The 19,155-nt window shown below is 33.2% G+C and overlaps 2 protein-coding genes across 4 annotated transcripts; one reads left to right on the forward strand and one right to left on the reverse strand.

Annotated features, from left to right (window-relative positions):
* Window positions 1-3,006: 3,006 nt before the first annotated feature.
* On the reverse strand, window positions 3,007-5,527 carry LOC118042714 (inositol oxygenase 2). 3 transcript variants are annotated; one of them, XR_012168564.1, is made up of 11 exons: window positions 5,317-5,527; window positions 5,081-5,174; window positions 4,891-4,975; window positions 4,594-4,798; window positions 4,424-4,483; window positions 4,288-4,340; window positions 4,037-4,152; window positions 3,837-3,906; window positions 3,650-3,728; window positions 3,414-3,495; window positions 3,007-3,300 (listed from the first exon to the last, which is right to left on the reverse strand). XR_012168564.1 is itself a non-coding variant. In XM_035050433.2 (11 exons), exons 1-11 carry the CDS (start codon window positions 5,360-5,362, stop codon window positions 3,274-3,276), a joined length of 924 nt encoding a protein of 307 aa, XP_034906324.1. In that variant the 5' UTR covers window positions 5,363-5,522; the 3' UTR covers window positions 3,007-3,273. The 3 variants fall into 3 exon arrangements, 2 of the variants coding, with proteins under 2 accessions (XP_034906324.1, XP_073262131.1); XM_035050433.2 differs by having other exon boundaries at window positions 4,030-4,152; window positions 5,317-5,522; XM_073406030.1 differs by lacking the exon at window positions 4,037-4,152 and having other exon boundaries at window positions 5,317-5,526.
* Window positions 5,528-7,738: 2,211 nt separating this feature from the next.
* LOC118042715 (AUGMIN subunit 5) lies at window positions 7,739-18,546 on the forward strand. The gene is made up of 10 exons (XM_035050434.2): window positions 7,739-8,518; window positions 9,348-9,890; window positions 10,669-10,810; window positions 11,175-11,351; window positions 11,989-12,201; window positions 12,869-13,054; window positions 13,158-13,317; window positions 14,199-14,394; window positions 15,820-15,952; window positions 17,901-18,546. The coding sequence occupies exons 1-10, from the start codon at window positions 7,992-7,994 to the stop codon at window positions 18,027-18,029; spliced, it is 2,406 nt and encodes an 801-aa protein (XP_034906325.1). The 5' UTR covers window positions 7,739-7,991; the 3' UTR covers window positions 18,030-18,546.
* Window positions 18,547-19,155: the final 609 nt, after the last annotated feature.

Below are 19,155 nucleotides of genomic sequence, written 5' to 3' on the forward strand. Positions count from 1 at the left end.
AGAGTTAAGAAAGAAGAAATCCTTTCTGGTAATCATCATTGATGTTTGACAGAGCGTCATAAATAGAAGACTTGCCCTAGCCATATATAATTCGATCTCGTCTCCATCGATGACTCCAATCTAAGCAAGAATGTAACTATCACAGTAGTAGGTTTGGAAGGTCAGGTCTGAAAGAAAATTAAGTGACATGTTGCGATGTTGAGTCCGTGAACCTGTTTTTTTATGGAATATTAACTTTTTTATTTTAAATTATTTTTTAATGTTTTTTATTATTTTGATATATTAATATAAAAAATAAATTTTAAAAATAAAAAAATAATATTTTTTTTTAAAAAACAACATAGTATTCTCAATCAGACTGCCTCTGAAAGCTACTCGAGAAAGAACATCAATATATTCATTTGGTCTCTAAAGAAATGTCAACCAGTTAAAGAGATGAAAGGACACTTTACTGAAGAAATGAAACAAGTGATTCGAGAAGAGCTGCGAAAACTAGTGAAGGCAGGATTTATTACAAAAGTAGATTTCCATGTCTAGTTTTGCAACCTGGTTTAGGTCATTAACCAATAAAAATGGTGAATGTGCATCAATTTCATAAACTCAGACAATGCGTATCTCAAGGTTGAATCGCGGCGCTCTAGGATTGACTACTTAGAGCCTTACAAAAAATATTTTGAATTTTTTTAAAAAAAAAAAATTTTTTAAAGTGTTTTTTTTATTGTTTTAATGTATTAATGTCAAAAAAAAATTTAAAAATAAAAAATATTATTTTGATATATTTTCAAGTTAAAAATATTTTAAAAAAAAACCACAACTATAATATTAAATGGACTATTATTGGACACAATCACATGACATGGGATTTTGAGCTTTTTAGAAGTGTTTTCATGGTGTCATCAAATATTGATAACATACTAAAAAATTGATAAATAAAAATAAAAATACTAACAGAATATTTTTATCGGTAAATTACAGTAAATTTTACCGACAGAAATATTCTCTCAGTTATGGGAATTACCGGTGGGAAATTTAAAACAAAGCAAAAAAAATACGATAACATGTCATTTATACCAACGAAATTAATTCCATTGGTAAAATTCATCAGTAAAATTGTTAGTAAATTGTTCACTTCTCCTTAACACTATTTATCATGTCAATTACAAAGAAAATCACCGATGGATTGAAAAGTCATCAGTGTTATTTGGCAGTTTTAAAAATTTTCTAGTAAATTGAAATTTTAAATTAAATATTACAAGCAGAATCACCGACGAATTGAAAAATCATCGGTAATATTTGATAGTTTTTGAAAATTTTTTATTAAATTAAAATTTTAAATTAAATATTACAGACGAAATCATTGACGAAATAGTTAGAATGTTAATATTTAATTATCTTTTGGTAAAACCATAAGGAAAATGCCCCAATAAATAGGAATCCTTATTTGACAACATACGAAGCCTGTTCTTCTTCTTCTTCTTTTTCTTCTCCTTATTCTTCTTCTTCTCCTTATGTAAAAAACATTAACATCTCTTTCTTTTCTTCTCTCCTCAACTCCTCTTTTCCTCCACTCTCATGTACGTCTTCTTTTTTTCTTTTCTTTTCTCTTTTTAGATTTTTTTTAATTAACATATTTTATGAATTTTTTTTTTTCTTAGCTTCACTCGCAACTTCATTAAGGTAACATTTTTCTTTCTTCTTCTTCTTTTTTTGTGTTTTTTCATTATATTTGTTTATTTTTTTTATTTTTTTTTTTTTTTAATAATTATATGAATATTGTTGCAGGATTGTTTTTCATATGAGATCAATGTTGTTGCTTGTTTATTTTTTTGTGTTATTTGTTTGTTGCAATTTTTTTTTAGTTGATTTTCTTCTTCTTCTTCTTTTTATAAGCAACTCAATTCTGAGTATTATGGAGTGCTGATTTATATTAATTTAATTATTTTCTAGCTTTGTTAAATAGGTTTTTTAAAAATATTTTTAAATAATCACCGAATGAAATTGCATGTGATATATTTTTTTTGTTATATGACAATTTTCTCGAGGAAACATCAACAGAATGAAGGGAATTTTTTTGGTGCACATTTTCCATTTTTCATATGTAAAACCATTGATTTTTTATTTTTTATTTTTACAGACAGAAATTAGCGACAAATGATGAATTACCGATGAACAAACATTATTTTGATGAATGTATTCCATCAGATGAATTAGTCAGGTAAAATTTTTATAGATAAAATGGTAATTTCATGCCGACAAAAAAACGTCGGGCAAACTGTTAAATGTTGGAGTGTAAATTAGGATGATGAAGAGAAGACCTCGTTTGCCAATAATCTAGGGACTTGCTGCTATAGATTCATGTTGCTAGTAAAGTTCTAGGGTTTTATCATCATCTAAAAGAAAAATTAAAGTTGCTTGGTGGAGGGGACGATCGAGCTTTCACCCTGATCTAACCTCGTGGACGCAGATTGAACTACACTTGTATAAGCAAGTAGCCTAATAAAGCAACTCAAATACAACCTAGTATCAAAATGTTATAAGATTATTTTTTCTAATCATTAAAATTGAGAATTAATTCAAATAAAAAACAAGAAGTAAATAGAAATTGGATTTCTTAAAATTCTAATTACTCTATTAATTTTTTTGAAGTGATTATTTCATTGGTAGATAATATTTAAAAGGAAATGTACTGCGCGCACCAGTTATTTTCCAAAAAAAAAAATTTTGGTGATTAGCGATGATTATAAAAAGTAAAATTTGAATATCCCGGAGGAAAATCTTGTAATTTTAAAAGAAAATATAAATACAAAACCAAAATTTAACACAATCATTTGTGTAAAAAAAGAATATTTTGATCGATTTAAGTAATAAAAACAAATTACGGACGAACAAATTATTGAAGGAGAATAACATCATTCATATTTAATTTCACTTAAAGTTAATTTCATAATATAATCTTTGTCGTGGATCAGTACAAATTGTAGAGATCAAAGACACAAATAAGATTAATTTACATGATCAAATCAAAACCACTTTCATTTATTATTAAATCGAGGAAAGACACAACATATCCCTTTAGTGTTCTGTACGTTTGGCTTTTGAGAGATAATTGCTCCATAACTGTGTGCAAGGTAAATAAAAAATAAATAAAATTGTAACTAAACTAGAAGCATCGAACACTCGACCTCCCATGCCATATCTAGCTACTTATTTCCAGCATATTTATTTATCAAACAACTCGATGAAGCAAACCACCATACTGCCATTGCCCAAGGTTCACCACTTGACTTTTGCTGGGAAATACTGCAGAAGAAGAAGAAGAAGAAGAAGAAGAAGAAGAAAGGAAGAAATTTAGAGAAAATGATACGTTACGAGGCTAGAAATCATTGATTGAGAAATTGAAGAATGATGCGCACCTTATCGATGAGGGAAAGATAGTATGGCTTTACTTTTTCAACATCAACTGGGACCTTGCTCTTGCTATACAGATCATACTTGCTGTCCAATTATAGTATATAATGTATAAAAAAAAATAGTTTTAGTGATGGAAATCACTTAGAATTAATGTAATTAAAGAAGAAAAAATCGACGAGAAAAAAAGGCAAGAATTTATCATAATTACAAGGAAGGAGAAAGGGAGTCAGAATCTCACTTGAATATCTGAAGCCACTCCAGGTTCTCCACATCCTCCTCATTCATCAGATGCTTGTATGCTCCACATGAGTGTAATGCTACAAAATAAATAATTCAAATGATCAATTATTATATTGATTAAACTAATCATTTATAACAGCATAAAACCCACAACAAAAAATAGGATTTTTAATCGTAGTTCTTACGATAAAATGAGTGGTAGCGGATAACAAACAAGGCAGCAGAAGGCAGGGTCGTGCCATTTTCCTTTGCAACCTACAGTCAACATATATAGATCAATATAGTCTTTAATTAGTATTGTTTTTTAATTGGCAATTTGGCCCTATAAATATGCTTAGAAATTAATTAATTAATCTCTTATCTTAATATATCTTTCACCAAGTACATGTAGTCATCGTGCCCAAATGACATCAACACGTTACTCATTCCACATCCTTCAGAGTAAACTCCGTTCTTGGTGTTGTATTTTGGATTGTTGAAATCTGGGTTTTCCTTGAAAAACTGTCATGTGTAGTTTACTTGTCATTAATCACAAATTTGACTATGTTTATATATATATCTCCTTCGTAATCAGGATTAATTATCAAGTTATATACGTTAATTAGATAATGGAGCCTTTCGACATTAATTTAATACCTGATAATGGACGTTGGATTCATCAAAAGCACAACCAACAGGGAATATATCACCTGCAGATTGAATAATATTGAGATTCATAAGTCAAAAAAGCAAAAATAAATTGAAGGCACTCATATTTTAACAAGTAGCTCACCTACAGCAGACCATTGAGGCAATCCTCCAAATTGAGGAAGTAGCAGGATTTTTCCAAGATCTGCATGTGCAAGCAAATTAATATAGTAATATATATATATATATATATATATACATTTATTGTAATCTAGCACCAGAGGGAAATCATGCGAGGAATTGTGTATTATATACCATGGATAAGTGCAGTCAAGTGCAACCAATCTTCGTCAGGATAGTCTTTTCTGATTGCTTCAGCTGACTGCAGCAAGTGCATGATTTGAGGCTCATCCAAGTCAGGATCACTTTCGTCCACAACGTCATTGAGAAGCTCACAGCATTCCCATATGCTCATCTCTGCCTTGTCCAGTCTGCTATATTCTTCCCTCATCTTCTTGACCTGCATCGATTTCCATTCCAACAGTGCATTTACAACATGGATTATATTTATAAAATGTTCTTATACAGCAGTATATGTCAATATTTTCTCACGTAATCATATGTTTGGTTACTGTGTTGCAGCCTGTATGTTTGTTCAACAATCTGGTGCCTTTCATTCTCTGCATTTTCATAGTCCCTGCAATCACAATCTGTGTAAGATATTCAGGCATGCCCTTTATGAACAAGATCGGAATTAATCAAAACTTTTGAAAATCCAGAAAACATTAGAGCATGTTTTGACCTAAATGATTGACCAAATGCATTACTATCTGGCATCGTGAATCCACCATCAGACACCACCTCATCGGGGTCGAAATGGATTTCCTTCTTCTGTTCTTCTTGCAAGCAAGGGTAACAATCATAATTAGAAGAAGAAATCTTAGCACGCCAAAAGCATCCATGGAGAGGGGAAGAAAAAAAAAACTCAGAAGATAATCAAGGTGGCAGGAAAAAGAAAAGGAGAAGATCGATACATACCAAATAGCTCTATATCCTCAACAGGATTCTCAACAATGACAGTCATCTTTGAAGGATTGAAGCAAGGTTAATTAGGAGACGAGAGAACTGCTGCATGCCTAGGTATAAGAGAGGTGTTCTTTATAAGGGATAATTAAAAAGCCCTTCGCCATAAAATACGAGACTTTGGAGTCCTCATAATTAATTAAAATTCTTGATAAATTTGGATTAATCTTGAATCCCATGTGTGGTCGTGTTGGATTTCTAAATTAGTAAATAAATAACTTGGAATATTAAGCTGTTTGCCTTCATGTTAATGATAATTGCTGACTCAGTCCTACGTGCTCATATCGTTATCTAATTTTGGATTAACTATGGAATTAGGAAAAACTAATTAATCAGGCTTGGAATTTTATCTATTATTTCTGTTGAATATCTCTGAACGATTGAATTCAAACTAATGACTAGATTCCCATGTAATTCTCACGTAAGACATTCCTTCCATGGTTATCTCAAATCTATATAAAAGTGATCAGAAGGAAGGAATTTTTGTATTTACTTCTCTATGATTCTCTTCTGTTTAAAACATTAACACCCTTACATGTTTTATTTATTTTTTAATTATGGATTATTACTGAATCATTAAACATGTTAATTATCATTTAGAAAAAAAATTACCCTCGCAAAATTAAAATAAACTTTTTTGATATTTTTTAAAATTTTTTTTAAAAAAATTTATTTTAATATCAATATATTAGAATAATTTAAAAAAATTAAAAAAACTAAAATTTTTTAAAAAAATATAAAAACAAACATGTTTCATATTTACTTAATTATCATAACACAGTGAAGTGCTCAAAAAAAAGGATATCTTCCGTCGTTTTGTGTTGTTTTGATTGTATATCAAGCTATGAACTTGAAGTCAAAGATCCAAGTAATTTTTTATAAAGATACATAATTCAAACTCTTAAAAGAAAGATGGCACTGTTTCTAGTTTTGATTTCGATATAAACATGATGATAATCTTTTCTATGTTTCATAGAGTTGTACACTCCCTATTCTTCTTACCCAAAAGAAAAATATGTTAGATGGACGGTGCCAAAAGCCACAAGCAACTTATTTTTTTTTAAAATGTGTTCTTCAAAAACTAAGTTCATGGATGTCATGTTGCATAGATTTTACATTTACATGCCAAATTGTCTCCACAAAATTTACTTCAAACACAAACAAATCCCTGCCCCTTTTGCATTTTTTTTTAATTTGATAGTAAAGGGTAATCTTGAATTATTACATTGAGCGTCAGCTGAAATTAAAAAATTTCTTTTTTAATAAAAAAATATTTATTATTTATATTAAAAAATGTACTTTTTGTTTAAAAATATATTAAAATAATATTTTTTTTTATTTTTTTTTAAAAATTATTTTAACATCGACACATAAAAAAATATAAAAATATATATGAAAAATTAAATTATAAAATATAAAAACAAACAAACTAATATCATTTCTCCCTAGAATTTGGGTGTGAAAAAAAAATCATAAAATTGTAAGATCTTACAAATTAGAGTACCATGAAAATAAAAGATACATGGTAATTATAAAAAGCATTCCAATGATAATTACAAAAGAAAAATGTCCTTGCCGGCCACATCCAATTGATCTTCATAACAAAATGAAAAGAACACAATAATAAAAAAAAAGGGAGTAATTCTCACAGATAATTAAACGGACACTTTGTGTATATAACAAGAGAGAAATAAATCATGAGGGAGAAGCTACAAAATAAAATATAAAATTAGTAAAATCAATAGACATTCCTTAAGATTATAAGAGTTAATTAACATGTAATTAATTGGAAATAACAAACCCTAGCCGTTTTCTCTCCCTCTTCTCTCTAATAAAACCTCATCTCCCCGTTCATTTTTTTATTGGAATTTTTAGAAACAAAAAACATGTAAATATAATAATTAGTTGATTACCGTGTTGAAAAAGAGAGAGAAACAAATTTTTTTTTAATTCTGCCATTGTATAGTTCGGTTCATTGGATGCTCGCTCCATTATAATTTAGAAAATTATATTTTATTTTATATTTTAGATCAGCCTAAGAAGATAGGTAAAGATATTTAAAAAAAAAAATTAAATCAAAAATTATAGGAAAAAATTCAATAATTATCAGAGTTTGTTTCTTTTAAATCATAGTTTCAGTTTTATAAATTTTAAAATTACTGAAAATTTAAATAATTATTAATTTTAAAATATATAAAATTAATTAAAATTACATACAAATTACCAACACCAAATTAATAAATAAAAACATTTCAATAATAATTATATAAAAAAAGTCTTAAACAGTACTCAAAAACTGATAATAATACATCAATGATACAAATCACTCCCCACATATCTTAACAGTTACTCAAAAACACCCCCCACCAAATCCAAGTAGAAATGAACTATAGAGCGGGACCTCCATTTTTAAATTCTTCCAATCTAACACCCTAAAATAATTATAAACAAACAAAAAAACCCCGAAGCTCTCTCTCTCTCTCTCTGCAATTCTTTTGGTTTACTTCTCCTGGTTGTCAGATCTAGTTGCGTGTAATTGAAATTAGGGTTTTGTTTCAATTCTCAATTGGAAGAATGCTGCTGTCTTCCTAGTAGAATTTGGTGTTGAAGGTATCGAAATATTGTGTAGAATGCAGGGGTCATCGAGCGCAGTAGCGCAACCAGAGGCCATACTAGAGTGGTTGCACAAGGAGATGGGGTACAGGCCATTAGGGCCACAGAGTGCGGCCACTAGCAAATCTCAATTGCCCTCAATTGATGCCATAAGGAAGATTTGTCGTGGAAATATGATACCCATTTGGGGGTTTCTGATAAAGAGAGTGAAATCGGAGAAAACAGTGGAGAATATAAGGAAGAATATACTGGTACATGGTGGTGGTGGTGGGGAGAGTGGCGGTTTGGTAAATGTTGGGAAAGACGAGGGGAGGAGTAAAGGAGGGAGGAGGAAGGAGAAGGTGGGTGGGGAGGGTGGGGGTGGGTCGAGTACTGCGGAGAGTAGGGAGGTGGCATTGCAAGAGAGGGAAATAGAAGCGAAAGAGGTTGAGAGGTTGAGGAGTATTGTTAGGAGGCAGAGGAAGGATTTGAGGGCTAGAATGATTGAGGTTTCGAGGGAGGAGGCCGAGAGGAAGCGTATGCTTGATGAGCGTGCTAAGAATAGGTTTGTTTAACATGTTTTTTTTTTATGCATACATAGTGAAGAATGCAAGATTTTTGTTTGTTTATCCTGCTCGAAATCACCGTGAAACCTCTCGTTTCTAGATACATGGGCACTGTAAAATTTGTGCTACAAAAATCTATGTTTCAGTTCTGGAAGTAAAAAGTTCAAGAGGGCGTGTTAGCGACAATATCAACTAGGATTACGTGAATTCTGTCGCTATTGATGATTCGTAATTATGTATACCTATATTGACGGTTGGCATCAGTTTATTGTTGTTCCTTTGTTCGTCATACATATTTGGTTGAAGTCTTATATTGAACTGTAGGATTATTAATGCATCATTTTCAGTTGCTTCTTATTGCACTGCTATGGACCATGTTGTTCCTCTGAAATTGAAATATTTCTCACTTCATTCTATAAATTCTTTAGGAGAAATTTGGTGTACTTGGATATAAAGTACATGGCCATTTCAATGACATGACAGTTCTTGGTTGAAAGTAGAAGTCAACATTTTGCTGCTTTGCATAAAGGCCTTTCCTTCCTGATGATAATAGTTTTAAGCGCATTTGTAAAACTTGATATTGAACTTTAATTATTTTGGAAAGGGATAGCAATTCACAGTCTGACATGATTATATTCATTGGAGATCTAATGATGTCTGGATGCTGCAAACCCCGCCTTATGATGAGACAGGACAATTAGGCAGTGACAGTGATTTATTTTGTTTTATTGCGTAACAATGTTAAGAAGGGTTCCTTTTGACAAGGATGTAATCCATCCCAACTCTTGTGATGTGTCCTGTACTAATGTGCGCTCACCTGTGCTGCAGGCACAAGCAGGTCATGCTGGAGGCTTATGACCAACAATGTGATGAGGCAGCAAAAATATTTGCAGAGTACCACAAACGTCTTCATCAATATGTTAATCAAGCAAGGGATGCTCAGAGGTTTAGCGTTGACAGTTCTCTTGAAGAAGTTAGCAGCTTCAGTGCAAACAGTATTAAGGAAGCTGTTTATTCAACTGTTAAGGGAACCAAATCTGCTGATGATGTCATTCTTATTGAAACAACTTGGGAAAGAAATGTCCGGAAGGCATGTGAATCTCTTGCAGTTTATATGGTTGAGAGAATACGCAACTCCTTTCCTGCTTATGAAGGAAGTGGTATTCATTTGAATCCTCAATCAGAAGCAGCCAAGTTGGGCATGGATTTTGATGGAGATATACCTGATGATGTAAGAACTGTTATTGTGAATTGCTTGAAGAACCCTCCTCACTTACTTCGGGCAATTACTGCATACACTTTACGGCTGAAAACGTTGGTTTCTAGAGAAATTGAAAAAATTGATGTTAGAGCTGATGCAGAACTCTTAAGGTATGCTAATATTGTCTTTCCATTTCATGTTGGTTCATGCAAGTACAATTTCTGCTCATTATTTCTTCAGATTGTTGGAGTGTCCATCTACCCTGCTCACACCAAAATTTCTTGTTACTGTAGTTTAATAATTTCTTGGTTGCCGTAATTCGTTTGATCATTGTGTTCGTGTTAAATGTGCACTGATGCATAATTGCTTATAGACTGAATTGGAATTTGGTCTTCTAGTGCATATGATGGAGATAAGACACAATGAATTGCAAGATAAATGTTTTTTTTGTGGCCATTACAAAATTTGCAAAATGGCCTAAGGCCAATCACATGCTTGCTTTGCTCCTTCATATAACCAAAGCTGTACTTTCTTAGTAATGTATGTATGTGTAGCTAGTAGATTGTGAATCGACAAAGGATATTATGTAAGACGTAGTCTGTTTTGGAGTTGTTTCTGACGAGGCATTAGTCAGAATATTGACTTGCTGCATCAAAGTGATTATTTTTATTCTCTTCAAATTGATGAGGGCCATCACACATTCATGTTGCATTTACATGCAAAAGACTATGAGTTTTGTTACATGTAGATGTTATAGTTGATATTTGTTATTGTTGTTTCCATAGTACATGGAAGGTACATTAAAAGAATATGTAATCTGTTTCGTGATGCTTCCTTACTGGATTTCTGTTGTTTATTCCTGTAAATGTCAGTAGTATAAATTTACAGTTGCTTTGTTGACATTAATGTTCCTTTTACTAGATCAATAATTTTAAATTGCTTGATCAGATACAAATATGAAAACAACAGAGTTATGGATGTTTCTTCTACTGACACAAACTCACCGTTGCACCATCAACTTTATGGCAATGGGACAATTGGAATAGACATGCCTTACAAAGGATCTCAAAATCAGCTTCTGGAAAGACAGGTTTTCTTCCTTTGTAGATGGTAGCTTTTGTTACTCAATTTTACCTTTTAGTTTTCATATAAAGCAGTAGCATAAATTTGTTTGATTTTTTTTAACAGGTTAAAATGTTTTATTGATAAAATCTGTTTTCTATAAATTCATCCTTTTTATTTGATTTTTTCGTACCTCCTCTTCTTTCAAGTTATTATTGCATTGTGATTAAGGGGTTTGGGTGCAAAACTGATACCCTTGTAAAAAGATATATAGTGGGCGCTTGAGCATTTAATAGTTTTGTTTTTGCCCTTATTTTATGTTACTGCTTTAATATCTGCTCTCTTGCATCTGGAGCGTTTCATTTGACATTGTTTTGTGTGGTTGTCAACAGAAAGCCCATGTGCAGCAATTTTTAGCCACTGAAGATGCACTTAATAAAGCTGCAGAAGCCAGGGACTTGGGTCAGAATCTCTTAAAACGATTGCATGGAACTGGTGATGTAGTTTCTTCCCACTCAATTGGTATTGGAGTTACAACACAGAACATGGGCAGTCTGCGGCAATTTGAGGTAATTGCTCTCTTTGTTTTGCAGTTAATGGTTACCAAGGTTCCTTAAATCATGCTACGCTGAAATGTTGGATTGCACCCTTGCTTTTGCTACTAGTCTGTTGTCAGTGCTTGGTTATGGAAGTTTGAGTATTTCATCAAGCAGTTCCGTCACTTTGTCCTACAGATTGTGATTTTTAGATATACTTGACATGCAAAAGTGCTGGTTTCCAATTGTACCATATCTAGAACCATTCTTTCTTTCTTGCTCGGAAAATATCACATCAACCATAGTGCTTCTAACTATTGATGCGACAGGTCATTCATGCGCATGAACTTATTTTCTTGAAGGAGACAACATAACAAAGCTTATGCTCAACCCACAAACAATCCATACTGGTTGCACTTGATCTCAGCACCATCACATTGAAGTTCATTTACGTGGTTCTTTAGTGTGATCTCAAGGCATTGACTTCACAGAAGCTTAAAAAACACTAGTTAATGCCGCTGTACCTTCAATTAAACGCGCCATAAATTTACATCCAAGACATCATAATGCAAATGTGCCATATATTTTTATCATCCAATACACTTGTAATTCGTTCATCATGCTAAAGATACATGTTAAAATTGTGGACTCTCCAATATTTTCTGTGCAGCTGGAGGTTTGGGCCAAGGAGAGAGAAGCTGCTGGACTGAGGGCAAGCTTGAATACATTAATGTCTGAAATAGAACGCTTAAATAAATTGTGTGCAGAGAGGAAAGAGGCTGAAGATTCTTTGAGAAAGAAGTGGAAGAAGATTGAAGAGTTTGATGCACGAAGATCTGAACTTGAAGCAATATATACTGCTCTACTGAAGGTTATCATGGAGGTATTTGATCTTGAAATTTTCCGAAGAACTCAAAGCAGTAGTTTGTTACACTATATTAACCATCGCATGACTGTAGTTATTATTAATTCATGAGTCGGAATTAATAATGAAGCCTTGCAGGTCAAATGTTTTTTCACGGAGATCACTACTGCGAGTGTGTGTTTATCTGCATGCTTTTGTAGCATAACTCAATATATCCTTTTTTATGCTGTTATTCAACAATGCCAATAATTTTAATGTCTCAGCCAATTAAGTTTTCAATGTTTCGCAAGAATGGGACTCAATGTATCCCTTTTTTATGCTGTTATTCAACAATGCCAATAATTTTAATGTCTTAGCCAATTAAATTTTCAATTATTCACAAGAATGAGTGAGTGCACTTAAACATATGTAATTGTTTTTGGCTGTCTGTGCAACTCGAGAGTAGAAACTCCTTTTGTATGCTAAAACTCAAATTTGTGGATAATTCCACTGTTTCAGCCAATAAGTTATCCATGTTTAACTAGAAATGGATGTGAGCAGTGGGGATGTGTTACATTTTATTGTTAATTTTTGGGTTGCTTCCATGCCATTTATGTTAACCATTGCATTTCAGCCTATATCAACTCTAAGAAACATGTGGTCATTGGATAAATTAACACTTATAATAATTTCATTTGTCTTTTAGTATGCGGCTGCATTCTGGAAACAGCAACCACTGGTTGCAAGGGAGTATGCATCAACTACTATCATTCCAGCATGTACAATTGTTGCAGAGATTGCAAACAGTGCAAAAGATCTTATTGATAAAGAAGTTAATGCTTTCTTGCGAAGTCCTGATAATAGTCTTTACATGCTTCCTTCAACTCCACAGGTTTATGAAATTGCAGCAACATGTTTTCTGGTATCAAATATTGCAGTAAATTAGCTGTACATTCATGTTAAAATAAAGTTATTTCTTGATTGAACTCTATCAGGCATTGCTGGAGTCCATGGGTTCTAATGGATCTACAGGACCTGAAGCTGTTGCTGCTGCGGAGAAGAATGCTGCTTTATTGACAGCAAGAGCTGGCGCTAGGGATCCATCAGCAATTCCATCAATATGCCGTGTGTCTGCTGCCCTTCAGTATCCTGCTGGTAAGTTCTTACTTGTCTGTAGAAGTTTTGAAGCTTGTCATAGTATATATCCTTTTGGATAGCTTTTGGGCAGGGTGTCAGGTGTGATATCTGATGTTGGGAGTTGGGACACTCGTTTGTCAAGGATCCACTTGAAGGATTCCTGCCGTGCAAAAGATTTTTTTTAAATAAAAATAAAATAGATTCATCTAACAAGTTGGAAGATTTGCATAGACTATCTCTTACTGAAGTAAAAGAGCAATAATTTTGAAGAATCTTTGAATAGTAAAAAATCCATTTGGGTTAAGAGCTGGACATGTCATAGCATGACATAATTGTGCCTTTTCTATGATATCCTAATATCAACTTTTCAAGAAAAAGAAGTTCATAGGGTGTTTTTTGCAGTGAATGTTCATTAAAGCTTGGTTGATTACATTCAAAGTTAAGATTTTTGTCATACTATTCAAGCATAATAATTGTTGAAGTCAAAGATAAATAATTCCATCAAGAATGCATAACAGCAACCATCCTTTGAGCATTAGTTGTTTAAAATAAGAACTATTGTGCCTTGGTCTCTACTATAATGATAAATTGAATGTTTATGTGGATACCCATCATTTAGTTTGAGCACTGGCAATATATTTAGTAGAAATGAGTGTCTGAGTTGATTACTTCTTCCATTTAGTTGCAATCTGGTCTGTTCTACATGCATTTCTGAGTACTGAGCATGCTAAAGGTTGCTTCACATGTTATTTTATGCCCACAATTTTGTCGACTATAACTTGGTTTAACTTTGTAAACTGAAAGGAAATTGGAAATGCATTCAGTGACCTGACATCCCAAGTATGAGCTTTGTTTTATTTCCTTATGTTCAAATCAAATGACTTGCAATGGACAAATAGGTTTGGAGGGTTCAGATGCTGGTTTAGCATCAGTTTTAGAGTCCCTTGAGTTCTGTTTAAAACTTCGTGGTTCTGAGGCAAGTGTGTTGGAGGACTTGGCAAAGGCAATCAATCTGGTCCATATTCGGCATGATCTTGTTGAAAGTGGTCATGCATTGTTGAACCATGCATACCGTTCTCAACAAGAATATGAAAGGTACAGCTGAACTTGTGCATGTTTGTTTTACTGTGATATTGTAGTTATCCAAACGGTCTGCATTTTGAGTAAAGATTTTCTATGCTGTCACTTTTCTTCTTTAATGACAACAAAAGTTTATTCTAAATTGCGCAGTTGTTGACATTGAACTGCTCTATTAGACTTGGACTTCAAAAACCTTTCCCTTAGTTTCTAGTTTCTATCATTTTATGTCAGCTGACTAACTTGTCCTGATTTTTATCCTTGATAAAATTAACTTCTAAGCCATGAATATGTTTTGTGTTCCATGTGCTCATGCTCTGTCCCTCTCTCTCTTTTTCTCTGACCAGGGCTGCAAATGAGCCGAGCCAAGCTGAGATTTGATGTGTTTGAGCTCATCTTGTCTAATTTTAGCAAGGCTCAAGCTCTAGTCATGTTCATGGCTCAATCTCGGCTCGTTTAAAATTTGCTCGGCTCAAGCTCGTCTCAAATTAGGCTTATTTATCTGCTTAATGAGCCTATAAATGAGCTAGGCTTAAACTTTGACATGCTTATAAAATTTTTATATAATTTCTATATCATGAAAGATCTTATAAATATAATTTATTTCATGGATTTTTAAACAAAATATATCTACATTTCTCAACTCCTGCTATAACACACACGTATAATTGATAAATCTTTTTATTCATTTTTTTTTTCATAAAGATAATGTTTTTGATTACTTATTAAATTAGATTATATTATGAAATCTTATACAAGTTGTTTATTGTTTTAAATTTTAACATGCATATAAATGAGCCTATTTTCAAGCTTTTAAACAAACTTGCTTAGAGTCTAATTCACAATTGAGCCTACTCATGAGCCTTAATTAGCTAAGCTTAACTAAGCTCATTTATATAGCGAGCTTTAAAAATAGGCTTGAATAAGCTCATTATACCTAAACAAACAAGTTCAAACCGAGCCCTTAGCAAGCCAAACTTCAAGCGACTTATGTGTGGCTTGGCTCATTTGCATCCCTATTTCTAACACACATACATGCAAACAATCATTTAGATCACATGGACATGCATGTGGTTTCTCTTTACTTTCTTTGGGAAAAGCTAACAGGTGTCCTTTAGGCACTTTTTAAGGTAACTATGATAACTAATGCTACTCTTAATTGTTGTGATGACTGGAAAAATTTAATTTCTGAATTTTTTAGGAATAACCATCACCCAACCTATGAATTATCTGAAATAAGATACCTTTTTTGAATTTGTAACGATATTGGATAAAGAAAAGTTTGAAATTCTAAATTATCTAATTATTACAATTAGATCACTAGTAAATAATCTCTTAAAGGGTGCCTTAAGGACATCTGTTAGCCAGACCCTATTTCCTTTCCTACCATAACTTCTTTTTTTTAACATTACGAGATGTTTCACATTTGCTGGTGTCATGCAGGACAACAAATTTATGCTTGAATTTGGCCACTGAGCAAGACAAGATTGTCTCGGAGAAATGGTTACCTGAGCTTAAGACTACAGTTTTGAATGCCCAAAAGTGTTTGGAAGATTGCAAATACGTGAGAGGTTTGGTGAGTAACAACTGTAGCTGAAAATTAATTGATTTTTCATTGCATTCCCTGCAGGTTGTTCAAGAGAGAGAGTGAGATTTTGGGTTGGGATGAAGATAGTTATGTCTTGAATATCCATTTAATCTCTTGATTCTTGATTTGAAATTGTAGGGACTTTGACTAGAGTATTGATGTCATTTAAGCAAAATTTGAAAATGTCTGCAGAAGCATGTTTGCTTTGTATTGTGTTGTCGCTGTAGCTGTTGAGATTGGTAGGCTCTTTTATTTTGTAATGGGTTAGTGGGACTGCTGAGGTATTTAGTATATATGACTCTCTAATGAAGTGAATTTCTGGAGTTTCTAGCTCACACTTGACCTGTGACCTTGTTGGGATCCCTTAAACATACTTAGATTGTCTTTCATAGTAGCTTTGGGATTGGATGGAGTGTTAATTCGTTGGATGATATCTCATGTCTTTTCATGGTTTTCCCATAGGAGGAACCCCCTTTTTTCTTTCTTTCTTTCGGTTGTTCAGAAAGTTGAGATAGTGAGAAAAGGAGAGTCCTGTGTCATTGCATTAGGAAAAGCACCTGTTCCTGGCCATTTCTTTTGGTGAATCAAATGTGGAAGGCTAAGGTTGCTTCTAAGGGCAAGAAAAAGCTGTTAGTTAGCTGTTTTTAACAAGATAAGATATTGGAGGTGCAGTGGCCATATAAAACATCTCCTTTGGATACTGGTGTTACATGCCTGTTGTGTTGCCACCTTTTCATTGTATTATTTTATTGCGTGAGATATGCAGGTCTTTCTTGCTGGTTTTGGTGGATATAGGAAAGGAATGTGTCAAATATTAAGGATTTACTATTCATTCACATCTTGGGCGTGGGGGGAGGAATTATGAAAGGCTTCTTAGAGATGCCTGGAGTTGACTACTATTTGGCATGTTTGTATAGGAAGGAGTTCCAGGATTTTGAAATCACTATTCATCTCAGTAATTACTTTGGCGTGGAGTCATAATTTTTTTTATGTTGTTTAATTTGCCTACCGAGCTCGTAGGAGAAAATTTTTAGTGAAACATCCCAAGTGATAGGAGAGCACCTTTTATTGATATATTATGCTGTTTTTGAGGATGCTATGGCTCAACTTTGCATATGTTTTTCTTCTCTCTTCATCAAAAGTTCTTTTTGTTTTTTTTTTCCATAAAAAAGGATGCATAAAAGAAGATTAGAACTTGCAAAATATCTATATGATGAAGTTTCCACCAAAGGGTACTATTTTGTTATAAAAGAATCAAAAGTGAGGAGCAGCAGGTATAACAATGTTAAAGTCAAGATAGAGAAAAGTGGATGGACTGGTTTGTGTGTCTATTCACTGGCACTAGTATTTGCTCTATTTCATCTTAAACCTTAAATAAATATGGACAGGGGCAACATTTTTTTTCTCCAAGAGCTAACCAGCTGGACCCTCGAGAGGCAAATTTTAGAAGAGGTTAGGAATCCAGAAATAATTGCCTAACACAATGCTTAGGCAAACATAAATGTTGTTTGTATCTGTATTTTAAATCAAAGGATGAAATTCTTTATTTTGTTCTAAAAGAAGGATCTTGCCCATCAATGATCACTCACAAGGCTGGGTTAACAATTCCGACTTTGCTTAAAAGTGCTTGCTGTGTTTGGACTCAACTGTTGTTTTGTGTCGCAATAAGGTTCATATCCTAATGTCTAGGTTTGTGGTAATGTTTTTTTCTGCCCCTTCCTGTGCAACTTGTCATTCATTCCTATTTTTTCACCCTTTTCTTTTGATACTCATTTTAAAAGTGATAGAAAGAATCAATCAATTCTGTTAATTGTGGTTATCTGTCAAATGTATGCTTTTAACTGCAGAAGTTTGTCGCCTATAATTCCATAATTGTAATTTTGGCTGTTTAATTCTGTTCTAAATCTAGCTATAAATCCTTGACATTGTTCTGCAGCTTGACGAGTGGTGGGAGCAACCAGCGTCTACTGTTGTTGACTGGGTTACAGTTGATGGACAAAATGTTGCTGCTTGGCATAATCACGTCAAGCAACTTCTTGCATTTTACGATAAAGAGCTCTTGTGAATAAGATCAATGTGCATTTTTTCCTTGTTTGGTTGTATTTTTTACCACATGCATGTCAACATGGAAGATCACATTTGGGCCAGTTTGGAGCAGGGATACACTTGGCAATGTGAAGAGATCTTCAGGGATGTCCTTTGATTTTGTTTGCAGGTGTGTGGGTGGTGGTGGTTGGATCTGGTATGCGAGATGAGAGCTTCATACATGGAGGTGGTCAGAGGTAGTCAAGCATCATCGATTTGGAAAACTAATCAAGGGATCCTCCATTGGCTTAGAACATTTTAGGGAGGCGGTAGCGGGTTTCTGTACTGTTTTTTGATTGCGGAATTCTCTTTTTCCCACTAATTTTGTACAGGATGGTTAGTGTATGATAGGGCATCTGTTGTTATTGAGTTATGGGTCGGTTCACTTATTTTCACCGGTGTCTTGCTTGAACACTGCCATTGAAAAAAGTGTTGTAGTGTTGCTATTTGAAGTAAAAGGAAGCTTTTAAGTTTGCAGGCTGATTTGCCTGATGTACTCCAATGTTAATGTTTGTTTCTGTAGACAGCTGTAATTTTATTTGTTTCTGGTTTCATGCGTGATTCTTTCCAATTTAAATTGATGGACTATTAATCGTATCATCTGCCTTGTTTTATTCGGTATATTATCAAAGTATAAACGATGAACAAGCTTGATATATTATTTTAGAAGAAAAACAAAATTTAAAAAGGAAATCGAAAGCTTTTAGAAATAATGGCCATCCTAGTTTTTCTCTCTCCATCAATGCAAATTATTAGACTTTATATAAAGAAATTGTGATTTACTCTTGTTAAATAATTATTTCCCACGATCCACCCAATCCTTGGCGAGCACACAAAATCTTAGCATGCTCACTAGCATCTGTTCATCTTCCTCCATGTGTTTACATGATGAAGAATGCAATGCTGCTTCCAATCTTTTCTCCAAGGATTTACCCAAATAAACTAGGGTTTATCATGGATCATCTATGCAAATGCTTTCGGCCTCAACAGCACTACCAAAGTGTTGGGTAAACCAGATGACAGCTCCCCACCAAGCTACTGTTGGGGTTCGCAAGGTCGAGAAAAATTATAAATCATAATAGGATTTATATATATAATGATCAACT

The sequence above is a fragment of the Populus alba genome, chromosome 17 (genome assembly GCF_005239225.2).
Source record: "Populus alba chromosome 17, ASM523922v2, whole genome shotgun sequence".
NCBI classification, from domain to species: Eukaryota; Viridiplantae; Streptophyta; class Magnoliopsida; order Malpighiales; family Salicaceae; genus Populus; species Populus alba.